The sequence below is a fragment of the Camelus bactrianus genome, chromosome 6, assembly GCF_048773025.1.
Source record: "Camelus bactrianus isolate YW-2024 breed Bactrian camel chromosome 6, ASM4877302v1, whole genome shotgun sequence".
In the NCBI taxonomy this organism is placed as follows: Eukaryota; Metazoa; Chordata; class Mammalia; order Artiodactyla; family Camelidae; genus Camelus; species Camelus bactrianus.
The window spans coordinates 51,171,187-51,197,228 of NC_133544.1; the positions used below are offsets into that span (position 1 = coordinate 51,171,187).

Consider the following 26,042-nt stretch of genomic DNA (forward strand, 5'->3'; position numbering starts at 1 on the left):
TATGACTTGCAACCCTATGCTTGGGAACTTCTGGTCAAAGAAAGGAAAAAGCTATGTGCATGAAGGTATTCATGGTAGCATTTTCTATATTGGATTAACACTGAAAGATTACATATTCAACAATGAGAGAATGTTTAAATTACGGTAAAATACAACTTAGACTACCATTGAAAAATCAGTTTTATGAAGACACAACAGCAGAAAAGACTGAAATATAAAATTATATCTGCTCCATTTATAAAAAGTAGCAAAACTATTGGTTGCCTGATCCACAGTTGTTCCTAATCCCCTTTTCCTTTTCCACTTCCCATTAGAAAGACTGGAAAAGCTTACAGTTTCATTTCCCCAGTTTTCCTGAAGTTAGAGGTGATGATTTTATACACTTATGATCAACAGATGAAGACAAATCTGCTGTGGATTTCTAGAGAAGGTTTTGCTTTTATGAGAAAAGGATCAGATGTGGAAGGCTCTGCCTTTTTCCTCCCTTTTCCTGTCTTGAATAGAGACACATTGCTCTGCACTGTAGGGGCATCTTACCACGAGGGAAAAGCTAAGACTCAGAGACCTTGGTATCGTGGAGTCACTGAACCAGTGCCAGTAGCCAGCTCCTCCAGACGTCTTACTGTGTAAGAAAACAAATCCCTATGTGAAAAACCATTGCTACTTGGATCTCCTGTTACTTAACATAGGAAACATTCCCGCCTGATATAGAAAGAGATAAATTATAAGTGATATGAACAAAAGATGTGGCAGAAAAATGAAAAGTCAATAATTAGGATGTTACTGAAAATTACTTGCAACGAAAAAGTTTTGTTTATGCAATAAAGTATTTAAAAATAAAAGTTCTGAGCTTAAAGGGAAAACCTTAGGCTAATCTTGCTGCTGATTATGAATACATGTGCCACATAATCTAGATGATTAAGGACATTTATCCATTGTCTTTTGTTCTGTTCAAGAGTCAAACAAAATTTTAACAATCAAAACACATTTTCAATAAAATTTTATATGTATATATGTAAATAAACAATGAAACAGCACCAAGGGCCTTTGTACAATTTCACACAGTTTCTGTGCAGAATGCTTCATCAATAAATGGCATTCAATTTGTTTTAAAAGCATGTGACTACAGAAAACTGTTTAAACTATTCATCAAAACTGGGTAAGATCTTTCAAAGATACGTCAAATATTGAAAAAACACTATCTTCTGAATACCAACTTGAGTCGCACAGGTTAAGATGAAGACTCTTCACATTGTGCTGAAGATGTGATGCAATCTGCACTTGAACTGGCATCGCACTTCCTAAGACTCAGGCTGTCTTCATCACAAGTACCTCCTATCCCTGAGAGATCAGCTACATCAAGATGGCTCATCAGCTAAGTCACGCTGGTCAAAATACCTAGTAAAAAAAGAATGTAATGTATGCTTAAAAATACTAATTGCAGCACTACTTTTTTTTTTTTGAGGGAGGTAATTAGGTTTATTTATTTACTTGATGGAGGTACTGGGGATTGAACCTGGGACCTGCCAGCTAAGCTATACCATCCCCCTCACAGCACTACTTGTAATAGCAAAAGGCCACAAACAAGCCAAATGTCCATCAATAGACTGGTTTGATAAACTACAGTACATTTACACTGTGGAAAACCGTGAGGCTTTCATAAAAAAGGAATGAGGAAAATATCTGCACTGCTACCATGTGATTTCCAGGATTTATTAAGTAAAAAAAACAAGGTACAGAATGATATGTTTTGCATGCTACCTTTTATAAGTATGCGCAGGAATGCCGATATATTGTTACATATGCTTATAGTTTTTAAAAGAAACAATGAATGAAAGGATAAATTGAAAATTAATAATAAAATGGATAACTGCAAAAGGGAGAAAAGGGCTACAGGTAAAGGTGGATTGTAAAATGCTCCAAAATGTACCCTGAATTGTAATTTTAACTTTGGAATAATGTAAATGTTTTATGAAATTAAAAAACAAGATTAAATTAAAAAGAAAAAATAACTAATCAAACTCCACCAAATTAATCTCCTCCTATACCAAGTTGGTAGCATAACCACACAAAGAAGAATAATTTCAGGTGACCTTAAATGTGATATTCTGATATATGAATATCAGAGATGAGATATATCAGAGATAAAAAGAACTGCAAAGAATTCTTAAAATGATTTCAATAGTTTCACTATCAGTAAAACTGTTAGTATTGTTAATCTGAAACTATGACATACAAATTGTAGGATAAAGCCAAGGATTATATTGTTAGAAACCAGAATTTTCAGCATTGAAGAACAGAAATATAACATCAGAGAACAGTTAAATAATCTTAAATTAGAACTGAAATATCAATTTGAACTCATGATTTTATTTTTCTCTTTCTAAAAAATACTTCCCAGCTCTGTTGATTGAAAAGGCCTAAACACAACGACCAACCTAGCAACAACGAGCTTCCCTAATGTCCAAATTGTGGGCTCTAGATACCATTTTCTACTTTAAGGGAGGAACCAGCACTCCCAGGAGAAAAATGAGAGTCCAGATCTGGAGCCAGAAGTGTCCAAGATACATCTGAATCATTCTGACATACTAGAAAGTAAGAAAGCTATAAAATAAAAAGAACACAAAGGTTATAGAACAAAAAGCATAGGAATTGATCTGCAGGGCTCCATACTTAATATAAGTATGCATATATTATATTTATATACACACAAACATAAGAATTTAGAATATGAAAACATCTTCAAATAAATTTTAATTTATTTAATTGATCCAACAAGGCTCCAAAGAGAACAACGTGAGTATCAGAAAGCATAATGGCTGCAATACCCCTTTACCTGAATGTGGTCAACTTTCTCACTAGTAAAAGTGGGACATCATGTGCTTCCTGATGTGGCACAGCAGCTCACACGGAGTCTTGTCAAACAAGCAAAATCATTATGTATATTCAAGCCTCGAGACCTACTTCCCAGTTTCCAGAAAATACAGAGGCTAGATGAACACACTGACTACCACTATGAAGACAGCTGTCAAAACAAATTTGTGGGAAATTTTACAAGTCAAAGGACCCAGTTTCTTCAATAAATAAATGGCTAAGAAAAAAACTCAAGGGGCTAATGGGGAGACTTAAGAGACATCAGACAAATGCAATGAGTGCATCCTACTTGGATCCCGATTTGAACAATTCAAACACACAAAGACATCTTGGGGACAATTAGGGAATGTGAAACATGGACCGGACATTAGACAATACCACAGAGTTGTTATTAAATTTATTAGGTGTGATATTACAGTCATGTTTTTAAAAAGTCCTTATCAGTTAGATACACTAAAACAGGAGAAATGACATGTTGAAGATTTGTTTGAAATACAAAACAGATGGGATAAACCAGATACCCTGGTGAAGAGTTAGCAATTGTTGAACCTGGGTGATGGATTAGTCTGGGGGGTTTATTCTACTATATTTGTATGTGTTTGAAAATCTCCACAATAAGAAACTTAAAAAAAATAATTATCAATGGTAAAATAAGCAAGGTGGCTGATATTTAAGGGATCCTGTTTGAACAAGATCCCACTCATCTGACCAGGTATTTCTATGAATTAGCAATTACTGCCTTAAAGCTATCAAAACAAACAAAACCAACAACAAAAAACACAAGATTTATAACAATACCTGATACTTACATTGAAGCTGCTACTGCAAAGAGTCAAGGCCTAGGTTATCTTTTTTTTCAAACTTGCTGTAAGTTTTCCTAAGTGAAGCCTATACCTTCAGAAACTTCTGTCCTAGAACTTTTTTCCTATTTTTACCTAACTTTTTGAGGAAAAGAAATAATCATGACCTACTACACTTGGACATTTCTTCTCTCATAAAGTCAGATGATATGTTTAAATCTTGATTCTATTAAGTACTAGCTTACTGAAACAGCAGTAACTATCATCAGCATAATTATTACAGATCAAGAAACTACATGCTGAATATGTGTGTACTCTGAAAAAGTATCTTGTTTATGCGAGTGAAAAAATGAGCATGGGATCACTTATCTTCTCAATGTTCAAATATATTACAAAGCTTTGAAAAGTTACTAGCATTGGAATAAAAACACTGACCAATGAACAAAAATATGAAGCCCAGAAAGAGACCTAAAATAAGTATGCATATATTATATTTATATACACACAAACATAAGAATTTAGAATATGAAAACATCTTCAAATAAATTTTAATGTAAGAAATGAAATCAAATGCATACTACATAAAAATATGCCCCAATTGAAAATGAACATAAGACACAAGCAATTTTTTAAAAACTGCAATAAAATGAAACATATTTTACCCTTACAGATAAAACAAAAGCAAATAAAAATTATTTGTATCTTTTTTATTATTAGAATGGAAATTTTTAAATCAACTGAAAATGCCCAGTGTTGAACAGGAGAAAGGCACCTCATTGACACTTTAGTGGGAACACAGAGTGGTATGATCTTCCTGGAAGGCAAACGGGCAATAAATGTCTCAGTTTTAGAAGTACATGCAAGCCCTTTAACTTATTTCTAGGAATTTACCCTTAGGAAATAATAGAGCTGTACGTATAAGGATCTTCAATGCAGCATTATAGAGAAAAACTAGGAATAATATAATATTGTTTCCACATACCCCAACTTCCTCACTGTAAAATGGGAACAATATTCTCTATTACCATTAATAATGCTATTATAAAGCAAGAAGCCAAGGATTACTTACCTGCTAACCAAGCAGATTAATAAATTCAAAGCAGGAACCCTCTCATCATCTTTGCTGTCCTAAAAAGAAAGTTTAAAATGTAATCTGTTGTCCCCCAATATTTTTGAAACAAGTTTCCTTTCAAGATGTGAAACATGAACATTTTATTAGATAGTAATAATCATGTGAAAATAGAAGACATCAAAGAAAAAGGAGAAACTGTAGAGTTAATGATTCCTTGAGAAACATACTACCATAAACAAGACACAAAGCATACTGGGAAAACAGAGGATGGAGAGATTCTTTAAAATTGTGAGGATCAGGGAAAGCATCACAGAACGTGGTAGGATATGAGCCAGACTGGGAAAAGTAAATGATATTCAGATGCAGACTGGAACAGAGTGAAAAGGCACTTCTGGAGAGGGTAATAAAGTCTAGGAACATAGCACAGGGAATATTTACTAACAAGTACATTTTGCTCAGAGTACAGGCCATATAAGTTAGTTTGGGCCCTCTCATGGATGTTTGATGAAAATATTTTGGAATAGCCAATGGTGAACAAGTACACATTTTGCGGAGGGGAAAAGAGGAATGAAAAAAAATCAGAAGTGGACTTAGTCAGGCATCAAATTAATTTATATTGTACTGCTGCAGTTATGAGTTAGAGGAAGGGTCTGATTGGAGAAATTTAAAATGATCATTGTGCCAGGGATTGTTAGTTGACCACTCTAACTCCTTGTCTCCCTCCGTTATTTAGCAAATGAAGCTCATTTTCAGCAGGGCACACTGTGACCCAATTAAAAGTCATCATTTCCCATAGTTCCTTATGGCCATGTGACTAAATTCTGGCCCATGAGCTATTTTGACCAGATGTGTTTGTGGAACCTCTGGGAAGGCTCTTTAGAGAGGATGACCACCTTTTCTTCTTTCCAGCTCCCTACAATGAAATACAATGGCCAAAGCCCCAGCATCCATCCTGGATTACGAGGCGAGCCTGAGGATGGAAGCTGCATGTGGCAGAACCCTAAGGCCTGGGCTACTGCCATCTTAGACCTCACCTGCCGACCGTCAGGCTTCCTTTGTCTGAGAAAAATATTTCCATTTTATTTAAGCTACTGTTATTTTGGACTCTTCTATTATGTAGCTAAATCTAATCCTGACTAATAAAATATTTCACGTTTTCCTATTTCATTGGACTCACTCTTTATCACCACATAAATTGTGAGTGCTTTTGATCTGAAACAGTAAAGTCTGAACTTACCACTAAAAGCCTCACTTCAGAGCACCTTCTTGCAAGCTGCCGAATCAGTGAATGAGCCTCCGGTAATAAAGGTTTTTCAAGACAAGCCAATAAAGCATAAAGCCATCTTCCCTAAACAGAATTTTAAAAAGTAATAAGTAGGCAAACTACACCATAAATTTAACTCAATCACTAAACTATACCTCAGAAAGGTTATATCAAGTTATATTTCCACCAGCAGTATACATGGCTGCGTTTATTCTGAGCAACACATCACTTTGGGGAATCTTGAAGAACATTAGAACAAAGTTTAAATAGCAATTTGTCAATTCCCAGTACCTCCAATAAATAAATAAACCTAAATGCCCCCCAAATTATAAATAAATAAATAAATAAATAAATAAATAAATAAATAAATAAATAAATAAATAAATTTAATTAATAGCAATTTGTGCAACACACTAAGTTAGCTCCTCAAGCAACCACAAATCAATAAGGCTTTCTCTTAAATAGGAAAATTTACATCCAGCTTTCTTTTACAAACAGTAAGCAAGATTCTCTTCTACATGAAAAAAGCTATTATACATTTTAACTTGACTCAAATTTTCAGGGATACATTTATGATACAAAGCTGACATTCAGGTGGTCAAATGTCCTCTACAGTTAGAAGGTACTTAAACCTCTACTGACTAAGGTGTATCTATACTGAAAGGTTCCTTTTCTCAAACTTAGTGAGCACACTCTGACAATAATAAAAAATATAAGCAAAATCCCAAACCAAATAGCTGAAAATCTTCTTTCATAACTTCACACTTGGATGGCAAAATAAGGCTGTATTTCTCAAAAAATATTAGACAAGCAATCCCCAAAAAAGAAATAATTAAAAGGTCTCTCTCTCTCTTTTTTTTTTTTTTTTTGGTAGTTTATGATTAGCAAACTTCCTGTTACACAGGTTTTTACTTAAACATTGATATTCTCAGTACTAGAGTACTAATGGTATGCTTACTTAGACAGAGGAATTGAACATTGTTGATTTAAAAGACAGATTACTCAAAATAAAACTCAAAGGATTAACTAGGTTAAAATTTAGTAAATCAGTTAGCATTGGTTCAGAAACACTTTAATGGTTCCTCTGGCAAATATAGCTGTACTTTTTGGTAATATGTTTTCACCAATTAACAGGAAAAGCCAAAATTATCTCCCTCTTGAGTGAGGAATCTTTAAAAGTTAAAAAAAAAAATCCAAAAACTTTTACAACAAAGAGAATTTAAAAAATAAAGATTAAAGGAAGACACAGAGAATAGGTCAGATAAATAATACTGGTAAAAGGTCGCTATCAGACAGAAAGAATTGATATAGAATTTAAAGTTCTAGATTCCACTAAAATAGTGGCCTAAGAATATGAACAAAGTTATCTACTGAAGGTGTAGCTAATATACCAATCCATGGAAAAATTTTTGTGTTATGATAATAAAACATACTACATTTACTTTGAAGCACTACTATATATTTACTAAACTTGAAAAATAAACACAAATTATGAAATGTTAGCTTGAACCATGTGGAACTGCTGATAATCAAATGTTTTCAACCTACAAAAAAGAAAATTTCATATGGTTCAACTTAAAGTAGGGTTGTAGGGAAGAGAAATAAATTAAAGAATCCATTGTTGGTGTTACACACTGGTTCAATTCTTCTGGAAATTAATCTGGCAGGATGTAACAAAGGCTTCCGACACCGTGATCCAATAATTCTATTCTAGAAACATCTTAAGAAATAATAAAAAAATAAACCAGTATAAATGTTTATAATTTAGTCATGAAAATAAAAAGATGCAGTACTACCAATTCTGGAGTAAAGTCTCTTTCTCCAAACCAATTACTCAGATATTCCAAGACACTAGTTACTGTTGCCTAAAAAAAGGAGGAAGGAGATGGAAGAATAGTATTAGTAATAAAACACAAGTTCAACCTGAGTTTCACTAAGTTTAGTTAGAAAGCAACTGTTTAAAATGGCCTCATTCTTCAGACTTCCAGAGAATGCTGTGACTATTCAGTAATTTGATTAGATGGTTCACTCAGTGAGAAGAGGCTTCTTAGACAAATATGCTTTCAAGTATCAATACCTCAGTTTAAATCCTAGGATTTAGTCTGCAGCTACTAATCTAGTTTGTAAATACTTAAAAAATTCCGTATCTCTTAAAAAAAAATCTTTGCATGAATACCTTTAGCTCGTTTTCATTAAATCAAAGTACAAACCTAAAGAGAAAGCTGGAAAAAGATCAGTTTTAAAGCCATGCAGATAGAATTGAACAAACCTGAAAATATTATCTGACAAATTCAAATATAGATGGACACTTTAAAAAATCACTCTCATTGAATTTAGTATAACTACTACAGTATCTTAATGTAAATGATCAAGTAAAGAAGTATATGATTTACATCAGAGTATGACTCTTAAAAAAGAAATCTATCTTCCAAGGGTACGCAATGCTAATGTGAAGGCAAAACAAAGTTTTTATTTGCTCTTTAAATGGATAAGAGAGTTCCCAGTCCTGAAAGACTGAAAAATCAAAGTCCATATTTCTTCCCTTTTGATCCAAGAAATTCTCTTATTTCATTCTTAATATAATGTGTAGGACATCTGGAATGAGAAATAGCAATCTAGCCTTAGCATTTATTTCAAACCCCAGAATCTAAGACTTATAACTGAAATGTATACATGGCAATAGTTTAGCACTATAATCAAGACCACGAGTTCTGAAATTAAATCAACCTGGAACTGAATCCCAGCATTGCCATTAAAACTTGCTGAAAAACCACCTGCACATGACCTAATCTCCAACTTTGTTTCCCCAACTATAAAAAATGGATCATTAATAATAATCCCCCATTTTAGTGAGGATTAAATAAGAACTGTTAAAGAGTTTAGGACAGGGTCCTACATACTGTAAATATTCAGTAAATGTATTCAAATACTTTAACACACACTGCAAACAAACGAATGCATATATTCTCATTATTAGATTGATTTTACCTGATTCATTCTGCTAACAATACTAAGCAAGGGAGGAAAACCAATCTGAAAGAAAAGCAAGACTCAAATTTACTAAATGGTGTTATAAGGAAGGGCTTCATTTTTTTTTTTTCAAACTGGTGAATTTCTCAATACACTATTATTTAAAAACAAAGGATAGATAAAAGAAAATTTTTTCATTGTCCATTACAATAAAACATTCCATGAACTACTAGGTTGGTAATGCCCAGGAAAATATTGTCTTGAAATCTGAATAATGGAAATTTAAAAATAAAGAATGATTTTAGTAATTAAGATATTAAAGTATGAAATTTTCAAAAATGACACTGATATTAGTATGTTGTACATACTTCTTCAAAATCATCAGCTAAAGCTAACATTTTCAGGAATTAAGGGCTTTTGGATGAGTTTTTTCAAACGTAATCTGTTTCAGTTAAAAAAAGCACTTTGGAGTTTATGTTGGGAGCCATAATTATGAAAACAGCACTGATTCGTGAGAAAGTTAGCAGAACATGCATTAAACTCCGATGTTCTTAGATGGTTTTTCACATGGTATATTTCACTTGTATACATTTTGTAATAAACTAAATATATTTTAATTCTTTGTCAAATTAAAACATTGTGAAACATAACATTAGGGATATTACCCAAAAGAACACAGGTTGTATATGAAATAGTGTCAAATTAGCTTCCTTAGAGATTTGAATCTGTCTACACTCCCACCACCATATGTAAGAGTACCTGTTTTCCCAGCCCTGTTAACACAGTATATCAAACTTTCTTTGCCAATATGTTATATGAAAAGCACCAACTCAGTGGAGTTATAAGCTATATTTCTATTATAATTGAGTTTGGGCATCTTCTCATATAAGAACAATTTGTATTTCCTTTCTGTGAGATGTCTATTTGTCTCCTTTGCAATTTTTTAAAAAATTGGGTCTTGGGTCTTATTTAGTGATTTTTAGAGCTTTTGCATTTTGAGGATAAACTAATTTTAAATGGGAAAAACACAAAGTGGTACCTCATAAAAAACAATAAATACCTATTCAACAGAACAACATAGTATAGGGAGTTACCAGTAATGCAGATGTATTCAGTGGGTTTCATAGCAACATCTGCAAACTCGAGGGCAGGTGAATCCTGAAGGACAAGAAGCAGCTGGCCCCATAATTTATGATTAAAATAAAGCCATGTGAAATTTAAATATACCCTCAACATTTGTCTCCAGAAAACGCAAATTTACTAAACATTTTTAAGCACCTAATTATGTCATATGTTTTCCTTTGTTTCCCTGACTACTCATAACTCATTGTTGGTCCCATGTCTCATCATTAAAAAAAAAAAATCCTGTCTAACTCAAAAAATTATTTAACAGCTAAAACATGAAATATGAGGCCATCTCTAAAAAAGTCACAGTACATTGTTTTATAAGCTAGGCTGCCAATTTTTAAGTCAAAGAGCCAATAAACTAAGTCAAGGATTGGCAAATATTGTCTGTAAAGAGCCAGACAATGTTTTATGCTCTGCACGCCACATGCTGTCCCAGTCACATACTACTTTTTTTTTTTTTTAACAACTCTTTAAAAACATAAAAACCATTATGTTTTTATGTTTAGCTCATGGGCTGTATAAAAACAGGATGCAGACTGGATTTGGCCTAGGCTGTTATTTTCTGAATCTTTATACTAAGTCATGTACAAAGTTATAACCTTTTTTGGTTTGTCTGGCCACATTATCACCTACTTGCACGTAATCGATTCCAGGACTTTCACTTGCAGCTGGTCCAGCAGCCCCTTCAGCACATAACCTTTCACCCAGACAAAATTTTTTCCAGCCTTCTTCATCTTCAGATTTTGGCTAAAAGGAAAAAAAAAAGATTTTACTTACTCCAATGTATTTTTTTAATACTGAATAGTGAAAATAGAAGTGAGGATTCCTGCATATTCCCACCACCTCAATACAAAGATATAGTGCCTGTTATTGTGTGAATTGTGTACCCCCCAAATTTATATGTTGAAGTCCTAACCTCTAGTACCCTGAAATGTGACTATTTGGAGACTGGCTAAGTTGAAATGAGCTAATGAAGGTGGGTCCTAATCCAATCTAGCTGGCATCCTTGTAAGAAGCGGAAATTTGGATGAAGAGACGTGAGGGACACGTGCACACACAGGAAAAACCACGTGAGGACACAGCAAGAAGATGGCCGCTTGCAAGCCAAAGAGAGACATCTCAAGAGAAACCTACTGAAATCTTGATCTTAAGGCTTCTGGCCTACAAGGCTGTGAGAAAATGAATTACTGTTAAGTCACAGTCTGTGGTGTTTTGTTACAGCAGCCTGAGCAAAATCATACAGGACCCAAGTGGTCACACATACGTGGGACGTGTTTAGCCTGAATCATACTTTAATTGACGCTGACAAGCAAGAGAGTGTCCAAAAGAGGGTGACAAAGATAGAAATTGGTATGGAAAAAAATACACTAAGAATGCTTACAAGAACGAAGGATGTATACTGCAGAGAAGATTACATACTTCCTTACATTGTCAGACGAAAAAAGCAGGACCATTCAGCTCAATAAGGCTATCTTAATTTTTTAATTTAAAAAATTATTTATTTTTATTGAAGTATAATTGATTTACAATATTGTCTTGGTTTCAGGTGTAGAGTACATTGATTCAGTTAACAGAACAATTTTTATTTGGACACATCACTTTGCAAATTACTTTACATATATGTAAAGTGTTTCCCTTGAGAATGAATAACTTTCATTAGAGTCTCAGAATGAATATGAGATCCCAAAAAGGTTGAAACCTGTTATCCTAGAACAATAAATCCATCTCTTCCCATTACTCCTTTAGGTCAGAGACTGTTTCTACTTCAGGTAGCATTGAAAACCCTGATTATTAAATATAGTGGGTGCTTAATAAATGGTTGGATAAATCAATCAGTCAATGTTTACATTTACATAGTTGCCATCAGAGTGTGCTTTAAAAATTCTTCACATTATTATTTACATAATGTTTACATCTGCCATGATGAACGCACGTTATTGCTATGTAATAGTCCGTTTTGATGGACGATCTTCATTTTTGAATCAATTGTGCTCAATCATTTACATTTTTGACAAAATTTATCACCACAATGTTATTGTTACAGCTTCTTTTTGAATTAGCAAGTATGTACCCAAAAGTCCTTACCCTAACCAAGAAAAAAAAAATGTCTACCTACCTACCACCTTTTCCCTCTTTTTACAAGGAGGCCTCACAGCACAGAGAAAGGCTTTAGAGTTAGACAAAGTTTGGTTTGAATCTCAGCTATACCTTCTATGAGTTAAATGATCTTGGGCAAGTGATGCTAGTGCCTTTCACACTTTTCCTAGAGCAGAGCTTCCAGCTGATAGGGAAGCATATAGAGAGGTCACAATGATCTCTCAGCTTTCAGCTGGTATCTGAGGCTATGGGAGCAGCCTCCTTCATTTATTCCAATGTGTCATCATATAAAACATGTTAGGAAGCACTGCCTAGAGGAGGCTTCAAAAATCTGAAATCTATAAACTACCCGAAACTATGAGCAAAATTGGATGCAAAGGTGCATTTTTTTCCCTCTGAAGATAAATAGCTTTCATGTGATTCTCAGGAAGAGTATGAGATGCCCTAAAACGTTAAAAGTATTGTTCTGAAACAATGTATCCATCCCTTCCCCAGCACCCCCAGTAGATATAACAGCTCTTCAGTAGATTATGTATGTCTGGATGTAACATATCTACTAAAGAGCTTAAAATTGTATCTAAGCTGATAAAATGTAGGAAACACTACTTTCCAATAAGCATGACAAACTTTACTAAAATGTCATTCACTGGTATTGACACCATTACTTCATTAGGAAAATCCAATAAGCCTTTATTCAATCTTTTTGTAAATACTGAGAATGTATTTAATTTCCTAAAAGGAAATGTCTAGAAGAAACCTTAAAAGCATGTAGAGACCTATCCAAAGTCTTTCAAGATGCTGTGGATTAAAACTGTCATAAAAATATTTTCTATTACTGATTCTGTATGTTTTAGGCTACCAAGATAATGGAATTATTACTATCAATGGTAGATGGGAGAGAATGAAAATCATATGGATTTAGCAAGTGAACCTTTAAGGACTGGAAGTAAATATGGACTATTTCAAATAGTTATACATTGTGCAACCTAAACAGAGAAACTTACATACCATGGTCACGTTACTATCCAACTGTTGTGATTTCCAGTGACTCCTATGTCTGTTCACGCTCTAAAGGAAGAAAAGTCACACAAGTGATCTTCAGAGAACACATAACTGAAATCAACTGCAGTACAACATTCTAACAATCCTAAAACTAGGAAAATATGTTTCAAACTGTATTGTGTCTAATAATTCCAGTAATAATGTAATAATTGAATCATAAGTATTTTATCTTTCTACATTAGAATCCCAAGCCATATTTTTCCAACTACAGTCTCAGAAACAAATCTGAGGGAGGGAAGGGTTTAGTGTGATTAGATGATGAAAATACACTTACCTGCCGAACAGCTGAAAACTGTGCCACTTGTTGCTGTTGCCACTGAAGTGTAGGGGAATATCCTTCAGGGGCAGGCTGGCATCCTGACAGCTGGAGATCAGTTCAAAACATTAGAATCAATGTTAGTGTTATAACTAGAATCTGTAACTTTGCCTCTGCAAAGTAAAAGGAGGATCAGGATGAAAAGTGAATAATAAAGCAAGTAAGACTATACAATAAAGACAGTATTCTTTGCAGATGCAAAAGAAGAGGCACTTAATTATTCACTTAATTATTTATGTCTGAGTTTAAAACGTTAGGAAAAGACCCTTATATAGTCACCTCAGTAAGAGCAATCCAGAATGGTTCACAGTTGGAGTTTCTAAGAAATTGAAATATGAGCCCTGATGATATAATCTAGTCCTAGCTTTCTGTAATGGCAAAACACTTTATATTTTAATAAGTTTTTAAAATTCAATTTTATTCATTTGGGGGGGTGTAATTTGGCTTTATTTATTTATTTAAACGGAGGCACTGGGGATTGAACCTAGGACCTCCCTCATGCTAAGCATGCACTCTACCACTTGAGCTATCCCTCCACTACGAGCAAAACACTTCAAAACCAAAAGAGAGATATATCCCAAATAAAGAATTTTGGTATGAACAGAATGTACTCAAATATTTAAGACACTTGACTTTACAAGGACTACTTCTGTTTCCTAAAACAGCACACAGGTCACAACTGATAACATACTGTCTTGAAATAAAACATAGTGTGGTCACTTTTTAAAAGCCAGGTATACAAGACATCATCTTCCATTCAACTAAAAACCTGAAAATGAATTACATGAAACATTATAGTGTCTGGATTATAATCTCCCAATTATAAACATAGGATAAAGGAACTACTTAGGACTAAAAGGAAAGGAAATTATCACAGTTTAAAAGCTGCTGTTCTCCTTCGACCTTAGGTTAAATAGCACCTCCTCAAAGACCTTCTATGGCAACTCTACCTAAAGTTGTTCTCCCTGTTACTTACTGGTCTTTATGTGTTAATTTTCTTCACAGCAACAGTCACAATATGTAATTAATTTGTTCATTTTACTGTCTTCCCCAGGAGAATGTAAACTCTACAAGGGGTAGGGATTTTTGCTGTCATATTCTCCTGTTGTATTCCTAGTTACTTAGTAAAAACAAATGTGCTGGATAAATAAACGAATGAAAGTGTTCACAGTGGGCAGAAAAGTGTGAGATATGTGGGTTTCTATTCTTAAAAAACAAAACCCAAATTCAGAACGTGCAAACTACACTAAGATTAAATATCAGCCCAATAATAATTATGAACTGGAAAAAGTTACCTTGAAAATAATATGATAGGTAAACTATTTAAAGACTCCTTTAATATTGGTGCATGTTTCTAAAGTATTGTGAGGAGATCTCCACAAATGCCGGGGTTACTGAAAGCCTCTCTGGAGGCAGTAAATGCCAACTGTCCTTTTCGGGGGAAAAGTAAAAGCAAATATCTAACTTCGTATGGAGTAGTCAAGTCTTACCTACATCATAACTGATACTGTCTGATACTATAGGAAGAACCTTGGTCTTTTTTTAATTTGTGCGGGGAAACAAATTCCCTGACGGGTAATTGAACTCACAGAAACATTCACACTTTGCTTCCTTTTCAACTTCTTTGGGTCAATTTGAGCTACCACAACATCTGGACATTGAGCTGCTTCGATCCTACAAATAAGCAAGAAATGTGATTGTTATTGTTCGTGTGTAGTAAAACAACCGACCCACTTCTACAGTTCATTATGAAGTCAGAAAAAAGTTCAGAATTGAAATCGAGGTACTAAACAATGTATTTCTGAAATTATCTGGATTGAAAGCAAAGAAATCTAAGAGCACATATCTTGTCACGAGTAATCCAAGTTTAATAAAATTAAGTTCACAGAAACTCGCTCACGCAAAGACGTCATCAAGGGAACTTGATCCCACCGGCTCGCGTGGATTGGGGACGAGAACAGAGGCGGGACTTATCACATTTCAGCGTCCAGCGGGGCACGGCGCACTGTGCCCAGGGGAAGAAAGGAAGACCAGCCCACCCGCACAGGGTCAAAGCACTCACTGGACCCGCCTCAGGTATTCCTGAGGAGTCCTCGGAGGTACGCTGGGATCGAAACCTTCGGTCAAATCGCAGGGCTCCACTGGCAACAGCCGGGGCATCAACTCTTCCACAGCTGACTCCGCAGGTACCCACGCCATGGTTTTTAATCCTGCCAGTCCCACCCAGCGCCTGCGCGAAGTCTAGGTCGCAGCACAGGCCCGCATGTGGGTACCTTTGGCGCGGAACTGAGCAAGAGGAGGGGCTTGGGGGCGCAATTGCGCATGAGCGAACCTGCTGGTTGTCCCAAGGTTAGGGCTCCGGTGGTGTAACGAAGGCTAAAACTTTAGTTCCTCGTAGAAGTGGTTCTAGAGTGTTTCTGGGTGTTACACCCTGTTCTCTCTTCTAAGTAAAGACTGAGGGTTATTAACTTTTACGCGTCCCTAGTAGTGTGGGAATTTTAATTTTTTCAGTTAATGAGCAGGTTACTGTAATGATCACTTATGGAGCTTTAAATTCTTAAACCTCTGGTGGATACATCACATGCATTTCCTCATTCAAGTTTTACAACTTTTTGAAGAAAGTAGTAGTATCCCGATTTTGTAGGAGATGAAATCGACCGAAAGAGGGGTTAAGTACTAAGTAATTATGACTTTCTTCCAAAGGGAAAGAGCCAGTTCCAACCCAGATTTATCTGAAAGCCAAGTGAACAGGGAAATTCTGCTTTCACCAGGTTTAGACTTTTGCTTATACAATCAAAGTAAGTGATTAGGGGCTTCATTGTTACTTTCATTTTGGCTCAGTGTTACAGTAATTGGCCACTCTGACATCTGAGAACTCAGTTCTCCAGCTCATCAGAGCACAAAGACAAATTCTTTGATTAGGTATTTCAATAACTCTTATCCAGAAGGTAGAAGAAAAAAGAGAAGTTAATGGTATACTTGGTAAAGAAGCAGCAGTCATATTAGACAGGTTAGGGAGGTATTCGGTCATTTTGTGGTTTGGACAATCTTGATTTTGTCTGAGTTCAGACACTATTACAGAATGGTCTTGTTTTTGTCTTGATCCTTCAGGGTCACCGAGTGGTCTTATCTGATGTTGGTGGCTGTGAAATGGTTATATTCAATAGAAGAAAAACGTGGCCTGGCATGAATGTCAGGGCAGCTCCTAACAACGACTAGGCCCACTCGATAGAGCCAGGTCAATTTCAGGCTCTCAGAGGCTGCTTTTCTCTTTCTTAGGGCTAACTGTTTTATATAGATTATCACATTTATATAAATCCTCACATTTAGTATATTGTTTTTCTAAGTGGTAATTACTATTGTTATCTTCATTTACAGATGAAGGAAATGGCTCAGAAAAGGTTACATAACATGCCCAGTTCACACAAATAGGAAGTGGACGGAGTTAAGATTCTATTCTGGATGGTCAGACTTATGAGCCATTGCTGTAACTTTATTTTACTTCAAAAGATTCAGCTCAGCACAAATGAGAGCTTTTATGACCCACTGGTTATAGATTAGAGAGAGGCAATTAATTCAGATGCAAGGAGATCCTAGCCTTAGTATATACCTTCTGGGCATGAGCAGTCAGTCTCTTTATCTCTGAGAATGCTGTCCTTAAGCTTTGGGGTCCAGATCTATCTAACTTGAGGCCAGAAAATTAAGACAAGGTCTAGTTTAATTATGGAACACAAAACCCAAAATTTTACTCCTCTTTTAAAGTGAAAATACAAATCTAGCTCCTTCCTTTTAAAGTAGGAGTTCCCTTCTTTTCTACATGGTTTTAATAATTCTTATGTCCTTCACAAATCAAGTAAACATTAGCTAAAAAGAAAAGGAAAAAAAAAGGTAGTTAACCTTGTTTTGTTTCTTTGGCTGTAAATGGTCTAAAAGCAGATCGCAGGATTTCATTTGTTTAGTTTGATGAAATGAACTCTAAGTAATAATTCTGAAGTTGGTCAGAGTGGCAGAATGAAATGGTATTGGAATGAGTATAATACTGCTGGGGTACCCTGGAACAGAAATGATTGCTGTTTAAACAAGAACTAGAAATTCAATACCAATTCTTGTCAGCACTGAAAGAGGAAAAGACAGGCATGAAATCAACATTCAGTGTTGTAGGTTTTAAATGGACATCAGCACCCTGACCTTGGATATGCTACTTAAACTCTCTTATCCTTACATTCGTTATGTACGGAGATTGGACTAAATGAACACTAAGGTTTATTTGAGTTTAGAATTCTACAACTTTATGTGTAATTTATTAATCAGCCTATTTACTATCATATCTGACATGACTGTGGTCATTGTGTGTGCAGACTAGAACACCAGACAGATATAAGTATATGGATTCGACACACTACTGAGGCTGAGGATTACTTTTTCTAGTGAGTAGTCCCCAAATACTTGGCCAGTGGCTTATAATGTCACCATCTGAACAAATGGAAGAGAATCCATGTTAGAAACAACTGCAAGTGCTTTATTTACCTTAGAAAACAGATTAAACCAAAAAGAAAAAGTAGAGGTGAAAGCTCCATCTGGTGGTGACCATATAGAATTTCAAGTTTGCATTATTATGCTTCACCTGACTGCATACTACTGGAATCTCCAATTTGGAAACTTCTGTGGGTTCAAAAGTAGAAAGGAAAATATTGGCTGTTACACATTAACTAGTGATAAATATAACTAATGACTAAAGACAAAGTCATAGGTTGTTTAGAATACCTGCCTTCCAGATGGTCCCAGAAAAAAGTTCCAAGGTCAAATATCTTTGGGAAATGTATGAAAATGCCACTGTTAAAGATTCACAATAAATATCAGCATGTTAAAACTTTTGACAAGTCAAGAGACCTATTTTACATAATTTAACTTTTCCTGACTTTATTTGACCACAGTACCTCTCCCACTCTTTCTTTTTAATATTCTCTGGCATTTTCAAAAATGACAGTTTGAAGAATTATTCAAGTCCTGTATCTTAGGATTATTTGCTTTTTAGAAAGACTTTTTTGGGGAGGTGGGAATTATGTCACATTTTATATTTTTACAGTCAATCTAAATACAAAAAAAGATGATGATGATAATTATATTTTATAATTGTTTAGTTTTTCATGCGCAGTTCATTAATATTTAAGGAACAATCATTTTGTGCCAGGACCTGCACAAGGTGGTGAAACTAAAAGCAAACAATTATAATCAGTTGCATGTTGGTAAATGTTTAACAAACATCCTTCGGATTACAGATTGATCTCAAATGCCTTGGTCCAGGGATGTCTATAGATTAAGTTAGATCCAGTAAAAATTGTTTTTGGAGAATTCCTCTTTCTCCAATTCGTAGTCTGACTCCTTTCTCGGGAGCTCAAGAAATTTTCCATTCTCTCTACTCTTCCTCAGATCAAAACCTCTTAACTTTCAGTATATCAGAAAAAAATAGTCTTCACCACATACCATCTGGGTCCAAATGGATCCTTTTTAATTTTTATATCTTTAAGTCGTTTCATGAATAATTTATACATGTTAGAATAAAGGGATATTCAGTAAAGCTGCTATGAAACAAAAGTGAAGGGATAATAGAAAGCAACTTTATTGGAAATTTAAATAAGTATCTAAACATAGAAAATTACAATTTTTATTTTACATTTTCCTAGTTTTGAAAATATATCCAAAATGGGCAATGTCCTCTAAATGCAACCACCTGCACACTACCTGTGATGCATAAGTCTGGAACATACCCATCTTGTAAATAGTGACTACAATTTTCAAAAACATCATGATTATATACCAACTTATTGTTACTTCTGGTTCTTCTTGTAGTTGCATCATCAAAACTCAAGACATAAGAATTTTTTGAAATCTTTAAAGGCTCATCATTTTGTTGAAGAGAGGGCAGCTATTTTCTTTGCTGCCTAATTGCAAAAATTTGTATTTTTAGCTTTATAAATAAGCAGACCAAAGAATTTTTAATTTCTAGATTACCTGTTTCCTTCCTATCATCTTTGTACACACAACTGTCATTAGCATTTGTCCACTTAAGAATCATATCCATAGAAGTTTATCCATATTAACATCATAAAAGGTGAAATAATATTAAATATATGTCCTTTTAGCAAAATAAGATCATCTAGATTCTTGTTGCAAAAATTTTACGTAATGAAATTATTCATTTTGAATGAATAATTATATGAGAATAACATATTTTCTTTTTGTCCTTAGAAACATATTCTTAATTCATTGATTCCTGAGTTTGAAAAATTCATCTAGGAGATGGGCATCTAAAGATTCCTAGTTTAAGATTTCACTGTCATTATTAGTTAGGGTCTAGAGTGCTATTCTCTATCTCTGCTTTCATCTTCTGAATTCTGAATTCTCAACTATATTGAATGAGAGCTAAAAGCATAGTAGAAAGATCTTGAAAGATGCTGCAGTACTTCGGGCATTGCAAAAAGAAAACTGAAGGATAATGCAATAATATTGACTTAGTTCACTATTCTATCATCTTAGGTAATTCTGTCATTCTTGCATTTTCTTATTACTTTAGTATATTTTTAAAGCATACTTTGGAACAATTAATGAGTAATAATGAAGTAATTCCATAGGTGATGAAGTAGCAGAATGTTTGAAGATGTAGGAAAAATAAGATCAGTAAGATTCCATAATGTAGCCTAGATTTACAAGAGTCCAATGAACCCATATGATAATTGCAAATAAAATGTCTTATCCTATATTTAAAAAAATGTTTTCTCTTTGTTCTTTGGAAGTCCTTAAGAAGGAATAAATGTTATGAAAAATCAAAACCTTACATATAGAACTCCCAAAATAGGAAACCTCAGAAAACTAAAGTTGGGTCCAAGAGATCCTGATATATCCAAGGGTTAAATTCTTAAACTCATTCACCTTAAAGTACATAAAGACAGATACCTTCTTTAAAAAAATTAATAAGTAAACCTAATTACCTCCCCCCACAATATTTATTTCATTGTTATAAATAGGAATTATGACTTCTTAGACTTCATTGAGCTGGATGGCTAAGATTCTGTTTTCTGGGGCCATGAAATCAATGAAATTTGGTTTATTCCTCACTGAATTCCAGGATCCCTGTGGATCCTCTCATTTACCTATAATCCTACTCATTCTTAGATCTTATTTCTTTTTTGTGAATGTCCTTATACCACCTTTATATCATGTTCCACAGCTGTACTTTCAGTGCAGAATCCTTTTTAAGGTAGCACCCTGAGCCCACTCTATTTGCAGGTCTATATAAAATTTTGGCTTTTGATTCTCATTTTCTCTTCAGGATTGTATTAAAATTTGGCGCGCAAACTTACCCTCTTTTACCTTACAAAACAAGCTTAGAGAAAGAAAAATGTATGTTTGGTGCATATCTTATTTTTTGTGAATATAAGCTTTGAAGAACAAAAGATTGATCTTTTTTTCTCTACTCTGTAAAATGCTTACAGGGCTAAGCTTTGCAGGATTTTAGTTCTCATATTTGGAATTAATTCCGTGAACAACTGCTCACTGAAGGATGGGGTTGCCTGAGACCGCCGAGGTCCAATGTCTTTCCAATCTGTTTCTGTCTGTCTCATTTTGCAGTTTTTTTCTTGGAAACAGAAGCAGAAAACGCATCAAGATTAATCAAAGATTGTAGTGTATGTGTGTGTGTGTTAGGGGAGAGAGGGGGCAGAAGCAGTGCAGGAGTAAAGAGGTAAACTGACTAGGAATACATAAATAGTATATAATCTTCCAGACCAGGGATTTTGCCTGTTTTGCCTACATCATATCACCAGCATCGCTACTGTGCCTGGCACAAAGTAGATGTCCAGTAAATATTTGTTGCACTAAGTGAAAGAAGGAACTTCTTATTTTGTTTTTTTCAGGGGAGGTGTGGTTTGTGGTTCTTGGATTCACCTAGAGCCCTAGGGTAAAGGATGCCCTAGAGGACGCCTCCATGTCTCCGGGTGAGCTTAAATTAAAAGTTCCTACCTCCTTGCGGCTACGGCGGGCGGGGAGTAGGGTCCGCTGCGGCCCTGGGAGAACCGCAAGGCGCGCCATGGCGCAGCCCCACCCTCGCGCTCTCATTCCGGGACCCGCGCCCCACTGGCGTACTGGAGTCAGGATGGTCCCTGTGGCCCCGCCCCCGGCTCCGTCCCCGCCCCTGCCCCTCCTCTTCCTCCCTGCCCCGCCCCTCTGGGGGTCCTCACCTTCCCTTGCAGTTGGTGGCTGGGTCGCCCCGCCCTCCCCACATGCCCCGCCCCTCCCCCTCCCTTTGACGTGGCAGAGGCGGCACCAGCCATGTTGGTCCAGCGGAGTTCTTCGCCGAGGCAGGGGGCGGGGCAGCGCCGGCCCTGATTGCGGTGCCACGGCGGCTGCGGCCCAGCGCGGAGGACTGGTTTTGTGAGGCGGACCCCGCGACAGGCGCAGATCTCGTACTGGGTGTTACTGTGGTAAGGATCGACTTCAGGGCCGTCTCTCGGCTCCTTGGAGGGCCGCGCGCGCTCAGTGATAAGCGGGGGAGGGGCGGCTGTGAGGCGACTGGTCCGCGGGCCGGGGTCTCCAGGGTGGTAACCGCTCTGCCCTCTTGGTGCCCCGGGGCTGGCGGGGTGCCCCGGGGTTGCGACCGGGCCCCGCGGGGGCTGCCTTGAGCCTTGAGCCTGTCACGCACCACCCTCTACTTAGTTCTCTCCAGGCCTGGGGGCCCGGCCCCCCACCCAGCTCCGATGGATTAGGTATGAAATGTGCGAGGCGGGTGCAAAACAGAAGTTTGGGTATCTCCCCCAGCACCCTAGCCCTGGCTCGGGGCCGATCTGCCTTCCCCACCCCACCCCACCCTATCCCCACTTCTGGGCACTTTGGCTTCTTGGTTCATTCCTTGCCTGATCTGAAGGGCTCTAGACTTTGAACCGAGGTGACTTCGTCACCCCTAGTTCGGCCTTGGGAGTTAAAAGGGATAGGGAGAAATGCCAGGTAGAGCCAACACCTTGGGCCTTGATTACAAATAGAGTTCAGTTTTCAGATCAGACCAATCTTACCGACTTCCATTCGGCCTTAAGTGTTTTCCCGTTTTGGTGGGAAAGAAAAAGTCATAGTAAATCTGCATGTAATCACTGGAGTAAGTATGTTGAATTCATGTTTTCATCTGAACTTCCTGAAGTTCTACTCCTCAAAGCCGTGCATAACCAGCCAACATAACTTGGTTAAAAAAAGTTTTAGATTTAAATATAAATGCATGTTAAGTCTTTCTTCTCTCCCTTCTCCAGTAGTCTGACTGACATCTTTTTAGAAGTCCAGTCATTTAAAATTGGCTCAGAATTTTAGATTTAGAAGGGGCCTTGTAGTTTTCTAACCCAAACCCTTCATCTTACTGACGAGAAATTGAGGATCAGAAAAGTTAAGCTATTTGTCCAATATAATAAAGCCATGGGAAGTAGTTGAGAATTTTAGGACAGAAAAGTAGGAGAGGAATGTTTGTCTGTTAACAAACACATTTGATTGGAAGGAACTCAAATTTAATTTGCAATTTATGTTTTTCACTTAGTTATCTATAAAAGAGCTAAAATCAGAATACAGAAAGACTTAATTATTGAATAGGTAAAGCCTTTTAAAATACTTTGGGCACGTATTTGATATGCTAGGTTAAAGTGACTTAATACTTCTTTGCTTCTAGTTATACCATGAGAAATTATTTAACTAAATTAACTGCCAATGATTATTAGTTGTACTGATAAGCATTTCTTTAGAATGGTTTTTTGTGTTTTGTATCCCTTTATTTTAAAAAACATGACTAGTGTATTAAGTCTGCATCCCAACATAGTGTTTGAATCATATTTATTTGGTTTTATGCTTTTATATAAACATAATATTAGGGGAGAGAGTACTTATCAAATAATGCTATTTTATAAAAAGCTAGTTTGTAAAAGGACTTATTTCAAATATGCTATTGTTGGATATGGGACCAAGCCTGGCAAATTTTGTACTAGACTTAGTGATTTTAAGATTGAGCTGTTCCTCCCTTGGAAAGGTGAGGGAAGTTGGGCAGGTGTTTTGAATGGCCGTGTGATTGGACCAGTTAAGAAGAAACTTGTGGGAGGTTTTTCAGACTATTGCTGGGAAGTGAGAATGTAAGAAATAGAATAGATGTGATTTAGTGAGCAAATCTGATCTTAGATCAGAGAGGTTGAGAGGAAAAAGAGTAAGGAAGAGGAAGGGAATCATGCTCAAATATCGTGATATTAATATGTCTCAAGAAAAAGTAAGGATGTAGAGTTATAATCCAGGTTTGTTACCTGTTGTAGAAACTTAAATCTGGCCACTGCCTGCGTGTAAATGTCTTCATGCTAAGTTTCATAGAGCCTTTTTCTACTGGGCTCCCTGATAGACTTATAAGCCCTAGTGTCCTAAGGAGGTAATTCTCAGGACCCCTTTAAACGTTATAGAGGCTCCAGAAAAACAAACAAACAAACAAAAACAACCTGGCTTAATAGGAAACAGGTGGATTTTCTTACGATTTCTCTGCAATCTATTGTTATATGTTGTTTTGGTTGACTTGTATGAAGGAAATCTGGCTTCATATAAATACGTGATTTGAAAAAGGAGAGAGAGCTTAATAACTTTGTCTGATAATTGTGCATAGTCTTTGATACTACACCCAAAACTCGACAGTTTTCATTAAGAAATCAAGGGTTAATTGCAATGTGGAATCTGAAACCTTAGAGTTGAACTTTTTGTACTTTATTGCATTAAAACCCATTGGTCTGTCCTGTACTTTGAATGGATCATTTACCCATGCTTGATTTCATAACATCATGAACTGATCATTTGGGAGCTCTTGCTTCACTGAATAATGTATATCTTCCAAATGTTGATATGTTTCATTATACAATATCTAAAAAATCATTATTATCACCACTGATCTCATCAGAAAAATCTTTACATACTAGGAGGCTGTGAAGCTCATGGTAGCAGATAAAAGTTTTCAAATTTTTTAAGTTTTTAATTTAAATTTGAGAAAGCTCAAATTTTATCATTGGCAACAAATGCTGTGGATGGTTTTCTAGGTGATGGGCTCACTTCATCCATTTCTGAGAAAATATATGCTGAATACCTAAGTACCATTACCATTCTTAGAGAATTGAGAAAAAAGTCACATGTTTTTGTGTGTGTTTTGTGGTTCAGATGAACAACCCTGGTGGGTCAAGTATATTTTAATAGTATTTTAATGCTTTTTGGTGACGTATTTTATTTTATTTTATTATATTTTAGTGATGCATTTCAGATGCATCTCAGATTATAGGTGCATAGTAATAAATAGAAAACTTCATTTGCTTTACGTTCTGTAGAAATAATGGGAGGGATTGTATAGTCCTAGGATTTATACTCACATCTGTAGCATGGAAGCTGCTGCTAAAAACCATTTTCTCTCAGAGGAGGTTGTTTCTCCCCTGTTACCTGTGTTAAAACTGAGGTTGGCATCTTCTAACTCCCCTCTGATTATCTTAGACCTTCATTCTGTCATTATCTTTCAACAGCCACTTTTTCTTGAAAACTCATAGTGTCTTTTTCAAAGCCATCTCCTATATTTACATTCAAAATATTCTTTTCTAAACAAATCTAGTTATCTTAGGATTTCTCTCTACCCTTTATTAATTTTTGAAAAATCCGTAATCACTTAAAAAATTTTTTTAAATTTGTGGGGGGAGGTAATTAGGTTTACTTACTAATTTTTTTAAAGAAGGTACTGGGGACTGAACCCAGGACCTTGTGTATGCTAAGCATGCACTTTACCACTTGAGCTACACCCTTCCCCCTGTAGTCACTTTTGATTAGCATAAAGTTCTCTAGCTGTCTCTGAAACTCTGATAGGATGAAATATGTTTAATTTTTTAATAAAATTTTTAATTGAGATATAATTGATATATTCTTATTTCTTTTAAAGAAGAGATAGTTTTTATCTGCTTAAGATATTAAGACTTGTTAAACTTCACTTTCTATAATTTGTATTGTCAAAATATGTTTGAACATTTTTCTAAAGTTAAAATTGTTGCTATATCTAACAATACCTTTTCTTTCTTGACTTACATTTTAAAATCAGTTCTTTATCCCATTGTTGTTCTTAGCAGTTTGAGCATCCACGCTGCCTCTGTTGGCAGCTTACGGTCATAATTCTTTGGTTCTCAATGTCCTTCATCTCTCCCACACATCTTTCGGCCAGCCACATAGTACTTGGAACTCTGTGCTCTCAGACCTTTAAATTTTACAGTTTCCTTCCATCACTAACCATTGTTGCAGTTTCAGAGCATGAGATGGAACTGTTGCCTAGGTAGGAGAGCTGGCATCCTAGACAGGCAGTTAGAGAGTAACAAGAAGAATATGTCTCTGTCTCTCTCTCTCTTTTTTTTTAAGTTTTATTTATTTCTTAATGAAGGT

The 26,042-nt window shown here is 35.8% G+C and overlaps 2 protein-coding genes across 11 annotated transcripts in view; one reads left to right on the forward strand and one right to left on the reverse strand.

Moving 5' to 3' along the window:
• Nucleotides 1-983: 983 nt before the first annotated feature.
• On the reverse strand, nucleotides 984-15,910 carry GEMIN2 (gem nuclear organelle associated protein 2). 5 transcript variants are annotated; one of them, XM_010967035.3, is made up of 10 exons: nucleotides 15,646-15,894; nucleotides 15,173-15,257; nucleotides 13,542-13,631; nucleotides 13,214-13,273; nucleotides 10,742-10,855; nucleotides 8,999-9,043; nucleotides 7,807-7,875; nucleotides 5,984-6,094; nucleotides 4,744-4,802; nucleotides 984-1,398 (listed from the first exon to the last, which is right to left on the reverse strand). In XM_010967035.3, exons 1-10 carry the CDS (start codon nucleotides 15,780-15,782, stop codon nucleotides 1,359-1,361), a joined length of 810 nt encoding a protein of 269 aa, XP_010965337.1. In that variant the 5' UTR covers nucleotides 15,783-15,894; the 3' UTR covers nucleotides 984-1,358. The 5 variants fall into 5 exon arrangements, with proteins under 5 accessions (XP_010965337.1, XP_045360289.1, XP_045360287.1 ...); XM_045504331.2 differs by lacking the exon at nucleotides 984-1,398 and adding an exon at nucleotides 1,451-4,488 and having other exon boundaries at nucleotides 15,646-15,899; XM_045504333.2 differs by lacking the exon at nucleotides 8,999-9,043 and having other exon boundaries at nucleotides 15,646-15,896.
• The window catches only part of SEC23A (SEC23 homolog A, COPII coat complex component), a 56,640-nt gene continuing 46,108 nt past the window's right edge, over nucleotides 15,511-26,042 (forward strand). Inside the window, exons 1-3 of one of the 6 annotated variants that reach the window (XM_074365597.1) lie at nucleotides 15,513-15,682; nucleotides 21,497-21,577; nucleotides 21,898-22,063. The gene's annotated coding sequence lies outside the window, so the exon portion shown is untranslated. Of the gene's footprint in view, nucleotides 15,770-21,496; nucleotides 21,578-21,897; nucleotides 22,064-26,042 lie in introns of all 6 variants that reach the window. The other 5 variants (XM_074365596.1, XM_074365599.1, XM_010967034.3 and 2 more) reach the window with 5 other exon arrangements.

What these genes read in the sequence shown, in the direction of transcription:
- GEMIN2 (XM_045504331.2), bottom strand. Translation starts at nt 15,782, where the DNA reads ATGGCGTGGGTACCTGCGGAGTCAGCTGTGGAAGAGTTGATGCCCCGG. An exon ending in TTGTTAGCAGAATGAATCAG is followed by an intron (nt 7,876 to 8,998) that starts GTAAAATCAATC and finishes TCCTTTTTTTAG; the next exon opens with GCAACAGTAACTAGTGTCTT. An exon ending in CTGAAGTGAGGCTTTTAGTG is followed by an intron (nt 4,803 to 5,983) that starts GTAAGTTCAGAC and finishes CTTTCTTTTTAG; the next exon opens with GACAGCAAAGATGATGAGAG.